Consider the following 23,543-nt stretch of genomic DNA (forward strand, 5'->3'; position numbering starts at 1 on the left):
AATTAAAGCTCCTACCATTCATTTTCTGTAACCTTTATTCGCCTCTTTCTTCGAATGTTTAATTTCTCATCCTTTAAAATATACAATGATCTCCATCTCACATATTCCTGCAGACAGGACATTCCACAATTTGATAATACTCTGCATAAAAGCTATTATCCTAAGGAGTCATCTTGCCTTCCTAATGGTATCTCAAAAAACCACTGTTCCTTATCCATGACTCCCCAAGTAAAATAATTAAACTTCCCTTGATCAAAGCTTCCCATAATTTATATCATGGGACATACTAGTAGAGCTTTGATTCATCTCGGGGTTCTAAATGAATCCAACAGTCATTTCCAAATAGAAATTCAATTAAAAGCCGCAGCACATCAATGCAAAGTTTTTGGCTTCAATAATTAAGAATCAGCAGGTTTTCTGGCATATTTCCACAACAGATTTTTTTTTTTTAAAGTGCTTCATATTTTGAAAATCCCCAAATTAAAATGCATGGGATCCATGGTGATTTGGCCTTTCGGATTCAGAATTTGCTTGCTCATAGAAGACGGAGGTTTGTGGTCAGTTGGACTTATTCTGACTGGAGGTCTGTGATTTGTGGTGTTCTGCAGGGATCTGTACTGGGAACCCCTGCCGTTTCCAAAACATATAAATGTAGATGAAAATGTAGATGAGTGGGTTGGTAAGTTTGCAGACAATATGAAGATTTGAAGATTTGAGCTGTTGTGAATAGTGTCGAAGATCGGTAAAGGATACAGTGAGATATGGATCAGCTGTAGATATGAGTGGAGAAATGGTAAATGGAATTTAACCCAGGCAAATTAGCAAATTTATTACTGATGTAAAAGAGACAGTACAAGACTGTCAAGACTCTTCACAGTGTAGATGTGCTGAGGGATCTTCGGGTCTAAGTACATACCTCCCTGACAATACTACACAGGTTGATAGGGTGGTAAGTAAGGCCTATGGCACGCTTGGCTTTGTTAGTCGAGGAACTGAGTTCAAGAGTTGGGAAGTTATATCGTAGATTTATAAAACCCTAGTTAGTCTACATCTGGATTATTGCATACTGCTCTGGCCACCCCATTATAGGAATAATGCTGAGCATCTGGAGAGGGTGCAGATGAGGTTTACCATTATAGAGCATGTGCTATGAGGACAGATTGGACAAACTTGATTTGTTTTCTCTGGAGCAGTGGAGGCTGGTGGGAGATCTGATAGAGGTTTATAAGATTATGAGAGTCATAGATGGAGTAGACAAACAGTATCTTTTCCCCAGGGTTGAAATGCCTAATTCTAAATGGTATGCATGTAAATCAAGATCAACTAAGTTCAAGGAAGATTTTGAGGGCGAGTGTTTTTACACTGTGTTTTTTATGCCTGGAGGGTGGTGGTGGAGGCAATAAAACTTCATCTTTACTTTAAGCAAGGTGCGCATGTATCACATAGTAGCGTGATAATGTATGCAATTAATGTATTTTTACATATAATCCATAATTAATTCTTTAAATGAATGAGAATGTTTAATCACACACACACACACACACACACACACACACACACACATATATATATATAGGATTACTGAAATATTAAAAACAGTGTGAATGTGCTTGAATTGGGATGATATGGACATTGTGTAGGCAGAAGGGATTAGTTTAGTTAGGCATTTGATTACTAATTTAATTAGTTTGGCAGAACAGTGAGAGCTGAGGGGCCTGTTGCTGTGTTGTACCGTTCTGTGTTCTGTATTTATCTTTAAGTAAGCAAATGATGGATTTATATGTCAACGGAGAGAAGATATTAACATTATTCGTACCCTTAATTGTGGCAGTTCTGAATGAAAGAAGTTAAATTATTTTTTACTTTTGCAAATGCTATCCAGCCCGATGTATTTTTCTATATTACAGATGTATCATCAATGAAATTCCCAGATGGACAGACCTTGCACAAAGATTCTCATTACAATGAATATCAGAGACAGGGTAACTATTTATTTATTATTGAGATATGGGGTGGAGTAGGCCATTCCAGCCCTTTGAGTCGTACCACCCAGCAACTCCTGATTTAACCCTAGCCTAACCACGAGACAATTTACAATGTCTAATTAACCTACCAACAGGCATGCTTTTGGACTGTGGGAGAAAACTGGAGGACCCAGGGGAAACCCATGTGGTCATGGGGAGCACGTACAAACTCCTTACAGTCAGCAGCGGGAGTTACTAGGTGCACACTGGATTCTTAACGGGATCTCCTAAGTTGTCATTGGGTCTGCTTTATTTTCCTATTTTATCTTCCCATTCAATTCCACTTTCCTCCATGCTATTAATCCCTTCTTTTAGTCATTAGCTATCTCCTCCAGTATTGTTGTGCCTCTGGTCCAAGGATTCAATACATATTTTGGGGAGTGTGCAGAAGTCCTAAAGCTGCCCTGTTCACCAGAGAAACTGTAAGTTTGGTCATGCAGAATGTTGGTGAAATCAGTCAGCAGGCATCGTAGATTAGCATATTGAGTGAATAACCTCTGCCGGTTTTAAAACTGGAGGCAGGTTCAAACGCAGATGAATGCTATGAGTTTATGGTCTCCTGGTCAATGGTACCAATACACTGTTTGCTGCAAAAGCTTTAGGCACATATGTAGGTGTTACATTCCTGCTGATCATAAGCACACACCTGTGAAAATGCAGAAACACTGGATCAGCCAACTGGCTCAGTCAGTTTGCCGATCAGGGTATAGTCGATGTTACATATAGAGTGAAACAGGCACATTAATCCTGCACTTCCAATAGATCTCTTCCAATTTTATTTCTATTGAGTGAAATGGAGGGAGATGTAAAGCATGTAGCTATAGTCCTGTGCAGAAGTCTTATTCACATATATATAGCTAGGGTTCCCAAGCCTTTGCACAGTACCATAATGATTTTATGTATTGCAACGTACTGCTGCTGCAAAAAAAGACATATGTGAGTGATGATAAATTTAATTCTGATCTGGGTCTCTATTGAAGACTGAGGATGGGAAGGGGGCAGAGAGAGGGGAATAGTGGTTGGGAAAAGGGGAAGGGAGAGTGGAGGACATGGGAAGCACCAGAGAGACATTCTGTAATGATCAATAAACCAATTGTTTGGAACCAAAGACTTTGTCTGGTATCCTTACCCATGCCACCCCCACCCCGGCACACCTTCTCTGCCACCTGTACCACACACCTCCTGCAGTGGTCCACCCTCGCCTCTAATGTATAGATCTATTTCCCATAGCACAACAACTCCACATAGCACTAATTATTGATTTATAACCTATGCATATGCATTGATTTGTTGCTCTCTCTGCAATGTGAATATACACTTTATCTTCTCCTCCGTGTGCGAGCTTTTAGTTATTTGATATGTAGTTGTACAGACACAACAAGCGGCAGCGAGTATGAACTTTAATGTCAGCAAAGGTTACCAACTGCACTGAAAGTTACAAGATGATTGAACTTGCAGTAAGGGAGAGAGACATTGAAAGGGAAGAGTAAGCAGTACAGAAATGTAGTTACAGATGCTAGAAAAGGGCATGTCAGTGATAGTTCACAGTACACAGTGAGAGTCACACAACTATCAAAACTGAATTAAAAATAACATGAAGATGGCCTTAGTAAGGAGAGTTGATGAATTTGATAGTGTTGATGAGACCCTGGAATTGTACATCAAGAGGATTGAACATTGTAATGCTAATGATGTGGATGAAGAAGAGGAAATCCCCACACTTATTAGCTTAATGGGTGCTAGAACTCTTGTGCAATTTCATAACTCCTGAAAAGCCAGCAAGCAAAACGTTCAATGAAATTGTTGCAAATTTACAAAATCACTAGACCCCAAAACTGCTAGTTATAAATGAGAGATTTAGATTTCACAAAAGGAACCAGTCAAAGGATGAAACCATTTCTAAATACATTGCAGAACTGTGCAAACTTTCCTAAAACTGTGCCTTTAGAGATGGACTTTCTGGTGCATTGAGACAGGCTTGTATGTGGCATGCATAGTTAACACACTCAAAAGATGCTTCTGTCAGAAAGAGACGTACCCTTAAAATGGACATTGACCATCGCAATATCATTAGAGACTGCAATCAAAGGATGCAGCAGAACTGCAAAAAAATGGTTTAGAATGTGAAATGCATAAAATGTCCCCGAATGGTACAAAAAGCCAAAAATGTTATCGATGTGGCAAGTCATCCCACATACAATGTGCGAATCAGATTAAAGGCAAAACCAAACAGGAAAAACACACAGAAGGAAGAGTTTCAAACACAAAATCAAACAAATGGATAAAGTGACTGAATGTGAAATAGAATCAGACAACACAGAGTCTAACAAAGGCGAGCTGTCATGCCTGGAACTGCATAGCATTGCTGAAGCAGATTGTAAAATCATATAGATTGCAACAGATGTGTCTGGTGTAAAAATGCAAATGGAGCTGGATACAGGGTCATCTTCTTTCTGTAATTTCAGAGGCTGACTACAACAGACTATTTTCTAAGCTACCATTACAAAAGATCTAGGAGATGCTAAAGACATATACAGGCAAAAAAGTGTCTCCCAAAGGAAAACTGAAAGTGAATGTGACATACGGAGGCAAAACACAGCAGTTAGAGATTTATGTGTTGATAAGTGGAGAACCAGCACTTTTCATATGTGAATGGTTGAGAAAAATCCAACTAGACTGACACACAGTCAAAGCTCTCAATGTGTCATTAACAGGCAACTCCAGCCCAAATGGTAGCACTAACTAGAGACTGTCACAGTTGCTTAATGCTAATAAGGTGTTTGAGAAGGGTATAGGTAAACTCAAAGGCATGAAGGCCAGATTGAACTGGATGAAGCAGCATCATTTAGATTCCATAAAGCGCGTCCCGTGACTTATGCACTACGTACTAGAGTGGATGCTGAATGTCAGAGCTTGGAGATGTATAGTATTCGCTCCATGGTTGAATGGAGTGATTGGCCCATGCCCATTGTCCCAGTGATCAAAAACAGGAACACTAGAGCTGTTCACATCTGTGAGGACTTCAAAGTGAGCATCAACCATGTGCAGTATCCCCTGCCATGAATAGAAGAGATTTTTGCATTATTGGCAGGTTGGTAATGGTTTTCAAGGATTGACTTATCACAAGTCTGTCTGGAAGTGGAGTTTCAGGAGTCAAACAGCACATTCCCCACAATCAACACTCACAAGGAAATGCTCCAGTATAATCATCTGGTCTTTGGCATTGTATCAGCTCCAGCAATTAGGCCAAGAGCAATGGACCAAATGCTCCAAGGTAATCCAGGAACACAACGTTACCTCGTGACTGGCAAAAATGAAGAATACCTCCAGAAACTTGGTAACATGCTTACCAGGCTGAGTGAGTATGGTCAGCAGGAAAAGAGTGAAAAATATGAGTTTTCAAGATGAAATCTCATATTGTGGACGTGTCATTGACAAGCATAGTTTACATATGAGAAGATCGAAGCAGTGCTACAGGCACTCAAACTGTCACAATTCAGGTCATACTTGTAAACTACTGCCACAAGTTTCTTCCAAATCTTGTGACAGTGATGCACCCATTGAATCTATTCAAAGAAACAAAGAGACTAATAGCATCAGATGAACTGCTCCCCATTATGACCTACCTCTGCCCATCAGGCTGGTGTGTGAAGTGTCCCCTTATGGCATTGGCACCATTTTGTCACACACTGTGGACTATGGAGGATAGATCTGAACACCTGATTGCATTTACTTCAAGATCTCTGGTGAGTGCAGAAAGCAACTACGTGCAGATCGACCAAGAGGCCCTTAGTCTAGTATGAGGAGTGAAGAAGTTCCACAACTACCTCTGCATACAAAAGTTTACTCTAGTGACAGACCACCAGCCCGTTCTGTCCCATTTTCAGTCCCAGGAAGGGTTCCCAGTGATGTCTGCCACCCGGTTGCAACATTGGGCACTTTTCCTAGGTGTCCACTCCTATGACATAGGGTTCAATGGTGCCAGACAACACAGCAGCAATGACCGCTTGTCATGTCTTCCACTGTTGGCAACTGAAGAAGAAAATTCTTCATTTTGTGACTCTGCAGAAATGTTCCACACAGCATTGATGGACCAGCTGACGGTAACAAATTCTGAAAGACAAAGTGAAACAAGGAATGACCCAACATTGTCAAAAGTCTATGACATCACCGTTCATGGATGGCAAGCTCATAGTTATCTTGTATTTCCAGAGTTCTCAGTGAGATGAGACCAACTGTCTGTATGTCAATGAACCCTGATGTGTGGATCTCGTGTTGTGGTTCCTGAGTGTTAGAACATCTACATGAAGGACACCTGGAGTCAAGATGAAGAGTCTTGCCTTTAGTGATTGGAAATAGATTGAAGACCTGACCAAAAGCTGTTCTGGATGTCAAAAAGTTCAAAATGCACCCCCACAGGTACTGTTACAGCCATGGGAGTGGCCGTCGTCACGATGGCAAATGGTGCACATTGACTTTGCTGGGCCATTGATGGACCATGTTTCTGATTGCTGTGGATGGTCACTTGAAGTGGTTCGAAGTCATACCAACGAAGCCAACCGCATCAGAAAAGACTTTCCGCTCTGAGGTCTATCTTCTCCAGAAATGGCTTACCAGAGCAAATTGTGAGTGACAATGAACCACAATACACATCAGAAGAGTTCAGACTATTCATGAAGAAAAATGGCATCAGACATTTCAAGTCAGCTCCTCACCATCCAGCACTGAATGGGTTAGCCTATCCTAACCTTCAAGAAGTCCATTAAAGCTTTAGAAAAGGAGGATATTTCTCTACAGCATAAGGCAGATGACTTCCATTTTGTGTATCGTAACTCTGTTCATACGATAACAAATAAAACACCTGCAATGATGTTAATGAGAAGGAATCTGAGATCTTGCATAGGCTTCCTGAGACCAGATCTATGGAGAGAAGTACAGAATAAACAGTTCAGCCAGTTGCCAAGTAAGCTTCTTCTCTGTGTGCATGTCTTTATTTATTTGATATGTCATTGTACAGACACAACATCACCATTTTCAACATTCTTTTCTACCACCAGATTTTCAATGCTCCACACTACTGTATGAATAAGCAACAAATTAAGAATTATGGCTACCTAAAGGCTCTCTTTTCATGTAGCCTGTCATAGCATATACAGGGAAGTCAACAGACATTGTTATCTACTCAGGATTCCATAATGGCCAAAGGAAACACAACTTGAGCCCAAGTACTGATAGAGAAATAAGAGACTGCAGATGTTGGAGTCTCTTGTGTTAAGAGAAAAAGCAAGCTGATGGAGGAACTCATTGGATCAGACAGTATCTGTGGAGGAAGATGGAGCCCTGATTCATGTTCTCTGTTGTGATGGAGAGGAAATCACTGATGAAGTCACTGGAGAGGCACTGAGGTTATGGATCTGAAAAAATTTATTCATTACAACAAACACATATCTTTCTGCAGATCCTTACAGTAGAGTCCCACAAATCCAAAAGTACATCCCATTTTTATACAGTTAAGATCAAAGGTAACAGTAGATGATTCAATACAATTTCAATAGTTACAATAACACTATAATATTGTTTGCTTCAATATTTTGGGTTGACAATGCTTCTTTTGAATTATACATGTCCAGTGGGAGATGCCTCTGAATGTTCAAACACCTCTGCTGGGACAAACTTATTGACACAGATATTCTAAACATTTCTGAAGACAGAGGTAGATGCCCAAGATTAGTGTCTGTGTGAGCTGACTCTCTGAGTACACAATAGATCAGCTGTTGATTGCAACTATACATGTGACCATGTGTGATATGCCAAGTGACAATGTCAGTCTGGTCTGCCAGCTTGAACCCAGTCACAATGATGCAAACAACTTTGCTACTTTGCCTGGTTTGATGCAGGCCAATTAACAAAACCCTATTTTCCTAACTGCTGGCTGATATATATGCAAATGTCTCATGGTCACCATTTTGAAAACCATTTCTCTTAGTCTGTGCAAAACAGACAGTATTGCTTTTTTGCAAAAGTGTGCTTTTAGCTTCAAATTTCTGCATGCAATTTTCAATTCACATTAAGAACCGAAGGTTGGTTCTTGTTTGAATTGATATCTGCTACATTCACATAACTCCAGAATACCCCTAACAGTTTCAATTCAAAACGTTGTGACCATCCACTTGTCTCTCTGAAATATAGGTTTGCCTTAAGGCAGTCAGTGCTCCATATCCACTGTTTCAGTGCTTGGAGATGGGATCATTATATTACTTGTGTCCTTAACTAAATTAAATGAATAATGGTAAATAATTTTTTCAATATTCATATGGATTACTAGACAATAATTTATTTTTAACAAGTTGACATTGCCCATTCTATGAGTTATATGCATAAAATATCATGCACAAAGTAATGATCACTGACATTAAAATGATACATTATTAATACAGACAGCATTCCCCAGCAAATTGCATTGAGGACACTCCAAGATTATTAATAAAAGGTATTCATGAATCTAATTACTACACATCTTTGATTTCAAAAACACACAGAGAAACAATTGACACAAATACAGCATCTAGAAACAGTGCTGATATTTCACTTAAGACTGAAGATGGTCCTCATACAATGAGAAAGTTGCATTCTTGGAGGTGAACATAGCATCTGTCTTACAGAGGCCAAACAGGAGGTTCAATTATTTTGGTGGTGTTTACACAACTGGATCTACTCAGCTCACCATTCAACACCATCATACCCTCAGTACTAATCAACAAGCTCCAAAACCTGGGTCTCCGTACCTCCCTCTGCAATTGCATCCTTGATTTCCTCATTGGGAGATCACAGTCAGGGCAAATAGGAAACAACATCTCCTCCTCACTGACAATCAACACTGGTGCACCTCAAGGATGCAAACTTAGCCCACTCTACTCTCTCTACACCCACGACTGTGTGGCTAAGCACTGCTCAAGCACCATTTATAATTTGCCGATGACACAACTATTGTTGGCAGAATTTCAGATGGTGATGAGGAGGCGTGCAGGAGTGAGATAGATCAGCTGGTGGAGGCATGTTACAACAACGACAGCCTTGCACTCAATAAGACCAAGGAATTGATTGTGGACTTCAGAAAGGATAAGGTGGGAGAACATACACCAAAGTATCATCAGTGGAAAGGGTGAGCAGTTTCAAGGTCCTGAGCATCAACATCTCTGAAGATCAATACTGAGCCTAACATACTGATGCAGTCACCATGAAAGCATGATAGTGGCTATTTTTCATCTGGAGCTTGAGGAGACTGGGTATGTCACTAAAGACCGTGTACCATGGAGAGCATTCTAATTGGTTGCATCACCATCTGGTATGGAGGGGCCACTGCACAGGATCGGATGAAGCTGCACAAAATTGTAAACTCAGCCATCTCCATTACTGGCTTCCCAGCATCAAGGACATCCTCCAAAAGGTGATGCCTCAAAAAGGCTGTATCCATCATTAAGACTCCAGCACCCAGGGCATATCCTCTTCTCATTCCTACCATTAACAAGTAGGTACAGGGGCCTGAAGCCTCATGGTCAACATTTTAGATACAACTTCCCCAGTAGATTTCTGAATGGACAATGGACCCATATACATTACCTCACTATATGTGCTCTTGTGCTCTCTTTTTGCACTGCTGATTATATATATTCTTAATGTAATCTATAGCTTTCTTTATTGTGAGTTACAACGTACTACTGGTGCAAGACAGCATATTTCACGACATATGCCAGTGACATTGATTGTGATTCTGATTGTGATACTGTATTGTTGGTTGGGGGAGGACTGTTGCTAGGAACTCAGCGGAATGTCCCTGCTCTTCTTTGAATTCGCCCTTGGGTGGGCTGAGGGTCTGAAGCTTCACGTGAGCAAATGATTTTAGACAGAGGAACCTTGGTTTAATATTTGATCAAACTATTTCCATGGAACTGCTCACCCCAGTGATGTGTGCAAATCTGTGGGAGGGGCTTGATCCCAGGCAATGATGCAACTCCATAAGAAGAGAAGTTTTATTTTCTAGAGAACTTTATTCAAGAGGCAGAATGAGGGACAACGGGGTCCATCTTAATGTGATCAAGGACCTTATCATTTGTACCAACCGGTGAAGGCTTTCCAATGGGTCTTGCTTTGTGCCTGGAAAACCCTCTTCGTATCCATCTCCAACAGGACACCATGTCCTTCCTGAAGGAAGGTGTGTAGAACCCATATATTATTGGGTCTGAGCAGGTATGCAGCAGGCCAAACAAGAACAATAAATGATTGACGTACTCTGGCACCCTCTTCAATACGTCTGGCTTGAACCAGTACCACAGTCCAAGGAGGTAATATGGAGTCCAGCAGATGATGAAAGATACAACTATGACAATGGTCATTTTAAGGGTTTTCATTCGTGCCTTTAACATGTTGTCATTTTGCACCGTTGGTGTTGATGCTGCAAGATAAATCTTACTGTCAATATACACTCAGATGCCACTTTGTTTGGTACACCTGTATGCCAGAATAGCATAGCAATAAGAACACAGAACATGTTACATAGAAATCTACAGCACATTACAGGCCCTTCGACCCATAATGTTGTGCTGATCATGCAACCTACTCTAGAATCTGCCTAGAATTTCCCCATTGCATAGCCCTCTTATTTTTCTAAAGTCCATGCACCTAAGAGTCTCTTAAAAGACCCTATCGTATCCACCTCCACCACTATTGCCAGCAGTGCATTTCTCGCACCCACCACTCTGTGTGAAAAACTTACTTTTGACATCCCCCCCGGTGCCTACATCCAAGCACCTTAAAACTATGCTCCCTGGTGTTTCAGCCCTGGGAAAAAGCCTCTGGCTATCCACATGATCAATGCCTCTCATCATTTTATACACCTCTATCAGGTCACCTCTCATCCTCTGTCGCTCCAAGGAGAAAAGGCCAAGTTCACTCAACCAATTCTCATAAGGCATGCTCCCCAATCCAGGCAACATCCTCGTAAATCTCCTCTATAGTATCCATATCCTTCCTATAGTGTGACCAGAACTGAACACAGGACTCCAAGTGGGGTCTGACCAAGGTCTTATATAGCTGTAATATTATCTCACAGCTCTTGAACTCAATCCCATGGTTGATAAAGGCCAACAAACCATACACGTTCTCAACAACACTGTCAACCTGCATAGCAGCTTTGAGTATCCTATGGACGTGGAACTCAAGATCTCTCTGATCCTCCATACTGCCGATTAGTGCTATTTTATTATTACCATTAATATTATATTCTGTCTTTAAACTTGATCTACCAAAATGAACCACTTCACACTTCTCAGCCCAGTTCTGCATCCTATCAATGTCCTGCTCTAACCTCTGACAACCCTCCAGACTATCTACAACACCCCCAACTTTTGTGTCATCAGCAAACTTTTTAACCCACTCTTCTACTTCCTCATCCAGGTCAGATCCCCGTGGAATGCCACTGACCTCCGTGCAGAATACCACCACCCACAACCAGGCCTTTGCCTTCGTGGGCAAGACAATTCTGGATCCGTAAAGCAAGGTCTCCTTGGATCCCGTGCCTTCTTTCTGAATGAGGCTTGAGTGGGGAACCTTATCAAATGCCTCACTGAAGTCCATATAGTCTATATCCACTGCTCTACCTTTATTAATAGTGCAACGCTATTACACCTTGGGGCTTCGGAGTGCAGAGATTAGTTCCAGCATGCTTTATAAGGAGTTTGTATGTCCTCCCTATGAATTCATGGGTTTCCTCCGGGTGTTCTGGTTTCCTCCCACAGTCCAAAGATGTACCAGTTGGTAGTTTAATTGGTCATTGTAGATTGCCTTGTGATTAGGCTAATTGCAAAATTGGTGGGGTGCTAGGTGGTGCGCCTTGTTGGGTCAAAAAGGCCTGTTCTGCACCGTATCTCTTAATAAAAATAAAACTAATGCAAATATCTAATCAGCCAATCATGTGGCAGCAACTCAATGCAAATAAAAAGAATGCAGATGTGGTCAAGAGGTTCAGTTCATGTTCAGACCGAACACCAGAAAGGGGAAGAAATGTGATCTAAGTGACTTTGACCATGGAATGATTGTTGGTGCCAGATGAGGTGGTTTGAGTATCTCAGAAACTGCTGATCTCCTAGGATTTTCAGGCACAACAGTGTGAAAATCAGAAAACATTCAATGAGCGTCTGTTCCCTGGGTGAAAAAAACCTTGTTAATGAGAGAGGTCAGACTGGTTCAAGCTAACAGGTAACTTAAATAAGCACACGTTGCAACAGTGCTGTGCAGAAGAGCATCTCTGAATGGACAACATATTGAACCTTGAAGTGGATAGGGTACAGCAGCAGGAGGACACACTCATACACCCAGTGGCCACATTATTAGGTAAAGGAAGTACCTAATAAAGTGACCACTAAGTGTATGCCGCATACATTGTTGATGTTGAAGCAAAAAAAATTCAATTCACTCTATACTGTACCTAGAATTCTAAGATTTTGTTATTTATAGCGAGTTATTACTGCCTCTGACAAACAAGTCCAATCTGGGTAGATGGCTTTAGAATTCCTTGTTAAAGGTTACTTCTCCTCACTGACTCCACCGTTTTGGTCTTAGATGGTTACTTCACAAAAGGGTGCAAGGTTTTCCGCTGGAGTCCCGTAGCACCTACCTTTTCCAAAGACCAAACCTCTGGTCTCTGACCTCTCAGTTCTCAGGTTTACAACTTCACGTTGTGCAACATCAAAGGGATCGTAGTGTTGCAGATTGTGTCGAGCCGCTGCATCACAGCTCTGTGGCCCACGCTCAGTCTTGACTTCTGGTTCTGTCTTTGTGGAGTTTGCAAGTCTTTCTGCCTGACTGTGTAACCAGATGCTTTAACCTCTTCCCAACCCCGCAGACAAGTGAGTTGGAAGTTATTGGACGCTATAAATCACAGTGTTAGACAAGAATAGAATCTGCGGGGAGTCGATGGGATTATGGAATAAATAATTTGAGACCAGTGCAGGAGGAGGGTGAACGGGTGCCTATTACATGAAAGGTCTGATTCTGTGCTGTGTTTCTTCAGGACTCTTTGACTGACTCTAACGCCAGCTCATTTGGATGCAAGATCATCTATTCTCCGAACAGAATTTATGATGAACTCATAGATTTAAAGATTAACTTTATTTGTTACACGTATGAGCAAGTGTACAGTGAATTGTGTTGTTTGCATCAAATCAAATCAGTGAGGGTTGTGTTGGGCAGCCCACAAGTGTCACCATGCTTTCTAATGCCGCAATCCATACATCTTTGGAACGTGTTTTCTAGTGCCGCAATCCGTACATCTTTGGAACATGGGAAGAACCTGGAGCAGCTGGAAGAAACCTACGCGGTCACAGGGTGAATGTACGTACTCCTTACAGACAGCGGTGGGAAATGAACTTGATCTCGCAGCTGGCTGCTGTAAGATGTTGTGCTAACTGCTTTGCTACCATGCAACCCCCACTGCCTCATGGTACTGGGCAGCCCCTCCGTTAATACCATGCAGTGCCACTATGGTACTCTGCAGCTCACCTACGGAACAGTCCAGCCCCACATCCAATGACATATTAAATTGTCATTTCATATGCAATATACCCTGCAGAGAATGGAGAACTACAAGGGGTTATTGCTTGCCATCTATCCTATGAGGAAATTAGGACTTCAGATAAATTATTAACTTACTGCGTAAACACGTCTATCCTTAGTACTGTTCCTTTGAAAAATAAAGCTGTGGTGTGCAATAGTTCAGGATACCGAACAGTGTACAGTGGTACAACAAGTAATCAATCCTCACCTCTGTTCCTCTTCGTCTGCTTGCTTATCTCCCACAGAATTCGGGTGTAGCAGATGATCATGACAGTGAGGGGTGTGATGTACAGGGTGATGAAAGTGAACATGTTATAGAAGGTTTCGTGCCAGTGCTCAGTGAAGCTCCCATAGGTCACGCACTGGGTAAAGTTCACACCGTGGACATTCCTCACCTGGAAAATGAAGAGCTGGGGAGAAAAAGAGAGCACGTTACTGTCTGTAGGTGCTCATCCCATCATCAGTGCATTACCTGTGTAGAATGGTTGGGTGCTGTAGTGAGTGATGTTGGTGAGGCTGCATTTGCAACACTGTGTTCAGCTTAGGCCATCTTGCTATTAGGAAAGGTGTCATTAAGCTGGAAAGAGCTTTTTTTTGTTCTCTCTTATATACAGCACTGTGTAAAATTCTTAGGCACATATATCTGGAATGTACACAAAATGCTGGAGGAGCTCAGCAGGCTGGACAGCATCTTTGAAATGAGTAAACAGTCGATGTTTCTGGAATAGAGATGTAGAAGTTAGAGCAGAAGTACGGGAGAGGAGGAGGGGTAAAGTAAAGAGCTGGGAAACTGATAGGTAATAGAGATAAAGGGCCGGAGAAGGGGAATCTGATAGGAGGTGATGGAAGACCATGGAAGGCGGAGGAGCTTCAGAGGAGGTGATGGGCAGGTAAGGAAATGAGGTGAGAGAGGGTAATGGGAGTGGGAATGAAGGGGGAGGGGGCAATTACTGGTGGTTCGAGAAACCGATGTTTGTGCCATATGGTTGGAGGTTACTTCGACAGAATATAAGGTGTTGCTCCTCCAACCTGAGTGTGGCCTCACTGCGACATAAAGGAGGCCATGGACTGACATATCAGAATGGGAAGGAGAATTGAAATGAGTGGGCACCATGTGATGGAGTGAAGGTGCTGGTGAAGTGGTCTCCCAGTCTTATCGATTTATAGGAGGCCACACCATTATTATACAGCTGGGGTGCCTAAGACTTTTGCACAGTACTGTAGTAATTTCATGTTGTACTGATCAAATTTCTTGAAATATATGGGTGATGATAAACCTGATTCTGATATGGGTCTCTGTTGTGGACTGAGAATGGGAAGGGGGCAGGAAGAGGGGAATTATTGTTGGGAAAAGGGGGAGAGAGAGGGGAGGGAGCAGGAAACACCAGGGAGACATTCTGCAGTGAACAATAAACCAATTGTTTGGAATCAAATGAACTCGCCTGATGTCTCAGTGCTGGATGTGGCTGCACCTGTGCCACCCCCTGTCTCTGGCTCTCCTTCTCTACCAGCAATCCCACACCCCTCCTGCGGCACTCCACCCTCACCATTCCCAACATCACTTGCTCCCACCAGATTCAAAACGTTGCCTTCCACTCCATGTTGACAAATACAGTGCTCTGTAAAAGTCTTAGGCACCCTAGTTATTTATGTATGTGTCTAAGACTTTTGCACAGTACTGTGTATATATATTTCTTAATGTAATTTATAGTTTGAAAATTAATCATTACTAATTAACTTCTAATGATGATTAATTTTTAAAATTACATATTGCACTGTACTGCCGGCGCAAAGCGACACATTTTGCGACATATACCAACGATTATGATATTAAAGCTGATTCTGAAGGACTGCTGATGAGATTTACAAGGATGATACGGGGGTTGAGTGACTGAGTTATGGAGAAAGATTGAGCAAGTTGGGATTTTACTTACTGGAACATAGAAGAATGTGGGAATGATCTTATTGAGGTGTATAAAACCAGGAGAGCATATTAGGGTTTATTCACACACTTTTTTCCAGGGTTAGGGAATCAGGAATTAGAGGGCATAGGTTTAAGGTTAGAGGGGAGTGATTTAATAGGACATGGATTGAGGTACATTAAAAAGATACTTTTAAAAAAGGACATTTAAGAAGGGATATTTAAAAGGTGCTTAGACAGGTACATAGATAAGAAAGGTTCAGAGGCACATAAGCCAAATGTGTCCAATTAGTACTAGCTTAGATGGGAATTATGAGTGGCATAGACAGCATTATTGGCTCTAACCCAGCCACCATCAAGGACATCTTCAAAGGTGGCTCAAGAAGGCTGCATCCATTATTAATGTGCCTCACTATTCAGGACGTGCCCTCTTCTCATTACTACCATCAGGGAGAAGTACAGAGGCTCGAAGACACACACTAAATGTTTCAGAAACACCTTCTTCCCTCCCGCCACCAGATTTCTGAATGGTGATGAACACTAACTTACTATTTTGCTCTCTTCTTGCACTTATAAAAAATATTTTTTTTGTTGTAGCTTTGAGTAATTCCTTATGCATTGCACTTTTCTGCTGCCATGAACCAACAAATTTCATGACAAATGTCAGTGATTATAAACCGAGTTCTGACCCATTGTACTGAAGAGCAGTTTCAGTACAAAGCTGGAACTGCTGGGCCTGAACACCTCCCTCTGCAACTGGATCCTAGACTTCCTGACTGGGAGACCTCAGTCAGTCCGGATCAGGAGCAGCATCTCCAACACCATCACACTGAGCACGGCCCCCCCAGGGCTGTGTGCTCAGTCCACTGCTGTTCACTCTGCTGACCCATGACTGTTCTGCAACACACAGCTCGAACCACATCATCAAGTTGGCCGATGACACGACCGTGACTCAGCAAGAACGATGACTCAGCATACAGAGAGGAGATGCAGCAGCTAACGGACTGGTGCAGAGCCAACAACCTGTCTCTGAATGTGAACAAAATAAAAGAGATGGTTGTTGACTTCTGGGGAGCATAGAGTGACCACTCTCAGCTGAACATTGATGGCTCCTCCGTTGAGATCGTTAAGAGGACCAAATTTCTTGGTGTTCACCTGGCGGAGAATCTCACCTGGTCCCTCAACACCAGTTCCATCGCCAAGAAAGCCCAGCAGCATCTCCACTTTCTGCGAGGGCTGAGGAAAGTCCATCGCCCACCCCCCATCCTCATCACATTCTACAGAGGATGTATCGAGAGCATCCTGAGCAGCTGTATCACTACCTGGTTCGGAAATTGCACAGTCTCGGATCGCAAGACTCTGCATCGGATAGTGAGGTCAGCTGAAAAGATCATCAGGGTCTCTCTTCCCGCCATTACAGACATTTACACTACACACTGCACCCGCAAAGCTAACAGCATTATGAAGGACCCCATGCACTCCTCATACAAACTCTTCTCCCTCCTGCCGTCTGGCAAAAGGCTCCAAAGCATTCGGGCTCTCACGACCAGACTGTGTGACAGCTTCTTCCCCCAAGCCATCAAACTCCTCAATACCCAGAGTCTAGACTGACATCGACATCATTTATTATTATATTGAAATTTGTCCTCTACTGTGCCTATTGTCTTGTTTATTATTAATTAACCAATTAATTAATTAATTATTGTACTGCAATGCACTGTTTTGTGCACTTTATGTAGTCCTATGTAGGTCTGTAGTCTAGTGTAGTTTTTCTGTTGTTTTATGTAGTCTAGTGTAGCCTTAAGTTGTCTCACATAGTCTAGTGTAGTATTGTGTTATTTCATGTAGTACCATGGTCCTTGAGGAACGTTGTCTCATTTTTATTGTGTATTGTACAGCAGTTTATGGTCGAAATGACAATAAAAAGCGACTTGACTTGACTTCCATGCTGTATGACTCCAAAACATTGAGGATGGATGGTGTGCTGTTGGAACGGACGGAGTGACTAGAGAGCTTCCGTGAGTGCTACCAGGGTTGTAAGAGTGGGCGATGCTATTGTATGTGATGTGTCCCTGTGGAGAGGGAGTAATTCTGTAGAACATGTTATCAGTAACACCAGGAAGGGACTGTACAGTAGCTAATGCCTGTGCTATTGCAGGGTGTGAATGGTAAAAGTTGCTGTGTATACAGACTGTAAAGGGCTCAAAGCATGTTTGGGCCATTCTCTGGAGGATGCACCTGAGGAGATGCCAATAGTGCACTTGCAATCCAGGCTACGGAGAGCATTAACTTGTTCCGGTGACTGGCACTGAGAAATCTGAACGGGTTCAAGATGGCCGAATGGCGATCCATACTGATCACTACCAGGATGAGAGCGGATGCGTACATGGCGAATAACTTCAGGAAATTTAGGGCTTTGCACGCCGCGTTCCCTGCATACCACTGGACGGTTATATTCCAGACGGCATCCAAAGGCATCACTAAGACAGTCACTATTAGGTCTGCAGCAGCGAGGCTCAGGATCAGAATCCTGATGTGGGATTTCCTCTTTCTCCTCAAGATGCTGAGCAGGATGGCCGTGTTGCTGCACATGGACACGGCGAAGAAGCAGAAGGTGACGATCACTCGAACCCTAGCAGCCACCGTGAACGCTGGCACGATCCACACCTCGGGAGGAGCTGGACTTGCGTTGGAGCATTTGAACTCTAAAGTATGAATCTGGTCTGATTGATTAGCGAATGCCATCGAATCCCCCCCGTCTGTGGAACAGAGTATAACCATATCAGAGAAATGTAATCTTTGATGCTCCTGGAAGTGAGCCATTTGTTAAAAGCACATAACTGGATTTCTACTAAAGACTTGTCACGGAGGCCAACTAAATAGGAAATATTACTTAATTTTAAAAACAGCTTGTGTAACACTGAAAGGTTAACTGTTTCTCTACCTACACACATGCGGACTTGCTTTATGTTTTCCATCTACTGACATCATTGATATCTAGTTTCAGTGATGCTGAGTTCAATTTAGTTACATGAATGCATGTTAAGAATTCTGGTCTTATACCTATTGTGTTCTCCTAATGTAAAAGGTTCTAAATTAAAAGAAACACAAGAGGTTCTGCAGATGCTGGAAATCCAGAGTAACACACGCAACATACTGAAGGAACTCAGCAGGTCAGGCAGCATCCATGGAAATGAATAAACAGTCAACATTTCAGGCTGAGACCCTTCGACAGAACCGGATCAGGTCCTGATGAAAGGTCTCCACCCAAACCATACTCACCTGCTGAGTTCCTCCAGCATTTTGTCTATGTTAACTGAAAAAGTAGTTATTTATTAATATCAACATTGTACAAGTGAGTACATTTTGTTTATGAAAATCTTAAGAGTAAATTATCTATACTGTAAAATATCATTGCTTAGAATTTTAGAAAATACTTACAATGCACCCTTCCTTGGGCTGAAGCATCAAAAATCATTCCCCCAGCTGCTGGCTTTCCATTATAACATGTCCAATTTTCCTTTCAGATCACACAAGATTGCTGTTCTTAAAAGCTTTTATATCACTTGTTAAATTTTTCTGATGTTCGTTGTGTTTTACTAATATCATGTTTTGTTTCTTTTTAACGACTGTCATTCATTGAAGCAAATTAAGTAAAAGGCTAAACCATCAATAAGGACCCTGTATCTGAAAATTTGTAATCTCATATACAGTACATACGCACTGTAATCTTTAGATGATGAACTGTTGTAATACATTCTCAGCATTAATAATGAATAAAAGCTTGACATTGAACTACTAGGTCAGCATTTTTTCTTAACGCCACTTTTAGTCAGAGTATCTTAGTGAGATGCTGAAAATCTCACTGTAGACAATTGCATTATGGTATCCTTATCTATCTGCTCTTCACCAGCTTTTGAGTATTGCATTTGAAAGGCCAGCGAGAGCTTCAGAATTTTTACATTAAAAGTTGAAATATTAATGTGTCGGAAAATGACAATGAAAATTAGTTCTAGTTCTGCGAGCGCTTTGCGTTCTCTCTCGCAATTATTTTGTAGATTTGAGCTGCAGTAGGAGTACTATTGGTTTTCTTTTTATAAATACTCATGGAGCCGCAGCTGTAGGATCCATAATTAAACAATTGGTATAGTAGTTCAAAGCTAAAAGCATGCAAGATGTTTAATTCCCCTTCTGTTGAAAAATGCTTATAATTATCAATTGGTTTCAGCACCAATATTCAATGGCCATTTGCTCTGATGAAGAATAGAAATGCACAACTGAAAGACAGCATGCTACCAATTCTATACAAAAAGCATCCAACAGCAAATAGGAAATCTTTGAAGGCAGTTAACTTGAGTTAAAATAATTGTACTTGCAACCCTTTCTTACAGATTTCACTCCTGCTAGTATCTTCAGCCCTTAATAATCACCCACACATGATTAACTGAGAAAGCTGATTGAGATATATATATAATTCAACCATGTTATTAAAGCAAGCATTGCAGCATTTTCTTTCTGATGTATTATCTTACTACTGGGAAAAAAATAAAGTCAGGTGCCTCTGTTAGATTAGTATGATGTTTAGCTTCAGCATTAATTATAGATATTATTAAACTGAATGCAATTTGAATGACGATTCAATTAGTGGAAATTGTAATTGAATTATGAGATAATTGATACAGTAAAATGTTAAAGAATTAAATACCAATTAGTTACCACAACAGAATGATCAAAATAGATGCACTTCAATTATCACATTATTAGGATATTACAGAGCTTGTTACATTACTGACAATTGTATTGGTGAATACATTATTTTAAGAGATCATTACAGTGGATAATTAATACATATTATGGCTATGCATAACTATCCTATTAACTAATCAAAAGTACAATTAGATCACAATACAAATTGCAAGGTTAAATAGAATAGCTTACAATCAGCAGAGCAAGCCTTTTTTTGATAGATTCCAGGAACCTAAACTTTGCACTCTTTTCACATCCCAAATACGGCCTTATATTCTTTGGAAGCCATGACTCAGAATGCAGAGCTGATGTGTGATCCAACCAGCACATAGTGGAGGCAAGGGATACTAAAGAAAGTTATTTTTATCAATTCAGGAGAGCAGTCAAAAAATTTTTCTGTGGCTGCTGTCTTGGTCTACAGCTCCTCCCACTTCCATGTATTAGTTTTGCCAAGGATAGATTAACACATAAAAAACCAGGTGAAATTTATGGACAAAAACAGCAGTATAACTTTATATATTTCAGGAGCTGCATTTTTTTCTCCTTACTTAAAAGAAAGGCATAAAAGGAGAGCAGCTAATAAGCTTTAAATTGGTCCCTGGTACGGCAAGTGTGTTGTATGAGGAGGAGCTGAGTAGACTGAATTTCTGAAGTTTAGAGGAATGAAAAGATTTTTCATCAAAATTTACAAAATTCTTACAGGGCTTGACATGCTGACGAATTGACAGCTGGGCATCCAATCTTAAAATAAGGGAAAGGCCACTTAGGATTGTGTAAAGAACGTGGTAACCTGCCTCAATGACTATCACCCGGTAGCACTTAAGTCCACAGTGATGGACTGTTTTGAGAGGTTGTTGGTGAAACATATCAACTCCTGACTGAGAGTGACTTGGATCCACTCCAATTTGTGTAACAACGCAAAAAAACTTCAGCAGACGCCAAATCATTGGGTCTTCACTCAACCCTGGAACATCTAGACCACAAAGATACATACATCAGGATGCTCCTTATCAACTATAGCTCAGCACTTAATACCATTGTCCCCTCAAAACTAATCAATAGGCTTCACGACCTTGGCTTCAATACCTCCTTTTGCAATTGGATCTTCTATCTCCTCATTTGCAGACCCTGGTCAGTTCGGACTGGTAACAACATCTCCTCCATAATCTCCATCAGCACAGGTCCACCACAAGGCTGTGTTCTTAGTCTCCTGCTCTGCTTGCTTTACACTTACGACTGTGTGGCTAAAACAGCTTCAATGCCATATTCAAGTTTGCTTGACATCACTGTTGTGGGATGAATCTAAGGTAGAGGTAAGGTATCTACAGAGTATGTTGGCGCAGGAAAGCGACATCCATTATCAATGATCCCCAACACCTAAACCAGGCTCTCCTCTTGCTGCAGCCATCAGGAAGAAGGTACAGAGGCCTCAGGACTCACACCACCAGATTCAGGAACTGTTATTATGCCTCAACCATCAGCCCTTGAACCAAAGGGTATAACTTCACTTAACTTCACTTGCCCCATTACTGAAATGTTCTCACAACCTATTGACTTATTTTCAAGGACTCTTCATCTTATGTTCTCAGTATTTATTGTTTGCTTTTAAAATTATTATTATTTCCTTATGTACTTGCGCAGTCTTTTGCACATTGGCTGAACACTCAAGTTGGTGTGGTCTTTCATTGCTTCTATTATGGTTATTATTCTGTTCTAGATTTGTTGAATGTGTCTGCAATAAAATGATTCTTAGAGTTGTATATTGTGACATATATCTACTTTGATAATAAATTTACTTTGAACTTTGAAGAGGGACTTATTCTTCAGTATAATTCACTCCAGTGGGCTTTGGAGACCTAGCTATTGAGTTCATTCAGAACAAAGATTGACAGATTTCTGAGTACTAAGGGAATCAAGTGTGGAGAGAGTGGTGGAAAACGGACCTTTATTAGAAGATGACCTGGTCACTTAATTAGAGGAAAGTTACCAATAAGGTTGATAGGGAACAGAGAAAATTTACATGGATGTTGCTGGGATTTGAGGACCTGGGATATAGGTTGAATAGGTTAGGATTTATTTTCATAAGAATGTATGACCATAAGACACAAGAGAAGAATGATACCATTCTGCCGCTCCATTATTGTTGATTTAATATCCCTCTCAACCCAATCATCCTACCTTCTTCCTATAATCTTTGATGCCCTTACTAATCAAAAACCTATCAACTTCTGCTTTAAATATACCCAGTGACTTGGCCTCCACAGCCATCTGTGGAAATAAATTCCATGGATTCACTAGTCTCTGGCTAAAGAAATTCCTCCTCATCTCTGCTCTAAAGGGATGTCCTTGCACTTGTCCAAGATTCTATCACTTTAGGAATTATCCTTCCCACATCCACTCTACCTTGGCCTTTCAATATTCGATAGGTTTCAATATGATTCCCTGTCATTCTTCTAAACAGCAGCGAGTACAGGCGCAGATCTATCAAACGCTCCTGATATGTTAACCCTGTCATTTCTAGGAACATTCTCATTAGCCTCCCCTGGAGCCTCTCCAATGTTAGCACATCCTTTCTTAGATAAGAAGCCCAATACTGCACACAATTCTCCGTGCAGTCTGACCAATGCCTTATAAAGCATCAACGTTACATCCTCATTTTTATATTCTAGTGCTTTTGAAATGAAACAATTTATTTGCCTTCCTTACCAATCTGCAAGTTAACCTTTAAGAAATCCAGTGCGAGGACTTTGAAGTCCCTTTGTACTTCTGATTTTTGAATTTTCTCCCCATTTAGAAACTAGTCTACACCTTTATTCCTTCTATCAAAGTGTATAACGATACACTTCCCTATACGATATTCTATTTGCCTCTTCTTTACCCCTTCTCCTCTGTCTAAGTCTTTCTGTAGTCTCCCTGCTTCCTCAACACTACCTGCCCTTCCACCTGTCTTTGTAGCATCCACAATCTTGGCCACAAAACCATCAATTCCATCATCCAGATCATTAACATATAATGTGAAAGGAAGTGGTCCCAATACTGACCCCTGCAGAACACCTCTAGTCACCAGCAGCCAATCAGAAATAGCTCCCTTTATTTCCATTCTTTGCCTCCTGCCAATCAGCCAATCAATTTTATCAAGTGCCTCTAAGTACTCAGTTCCCTTGTCTCCGCCACATCTGTTCCCAGGATGTGGCTTCCCTTTCCAGGACATATGAAAAAGGCCTCAGTAGATTGGATGTGGA

The 23,543-nt window shown here is 41.3% G+C and overlaps 1 protein-coding gene across 1 annotated transcript; it reads right to left on the minus strand.

The window, feature by feature from the left end:
• Positions 1 to 10,075: 10,075 nt before the first annotated feature.
• On the minus strand, positions 10,076 to 18,300 carry LOC132382316 (gonadotropin-releasing hormone II receptor-like). Its single transcript, XM_059952451.1, has 5 exons — positions 17,794 to 18,300; positions 13,843 to 14,044; positions 13,676 to 13,685; positions 12,918 to 12,928; positions 10,076 to 10,476 (listed from the first exon to the last, which is right to left on the minus strand). Exons 1-5 carry the CDS (start codon positions 18,298 to 18,300, stop codon positions 10,076 to 10,078), a joined length of 1,131 nt encoding a protein of 376 aa, XP_059808434.1.
• Between the last annotated feature and the right edge of the window lie 5,243 nt (positions 18,301 to 23,543).

The sequence above is a fragment of the Hypanus sabinus genome, chromosome 28, assembly GCF_030144855.1.
Source record: "Hypanus sabinus isolate sHypSab1 chromosome 28, sHypSab1.hap1, whole genome shotgun sequence".
NCBI classification, from domain to species: domain Eukaryota; kingdom Metazoa; phylum Chordata; class Chondrichthyes; order Myliobatiformes; family Dasyatidae; genus Hypanus; species Hypanus sabinus.

Bases quoted from the DNA above. Each gene is read 5' to 3' on its own strand.
- LOC132382316 (XM_059952451.1), bottom strand. From the start codon at position 18,300: ATGGCATTCGCTAATCAATCAGACCAGATTCATACTTTAGAGTTCAAA. The intron at 14,045-17,793 runs GTGCATCCTCCA...TTTTCTCCCCAG, and splicing joins CACTATTGGCATCTCCTCAG to CTCTTCATTTTCCAGGTGAG.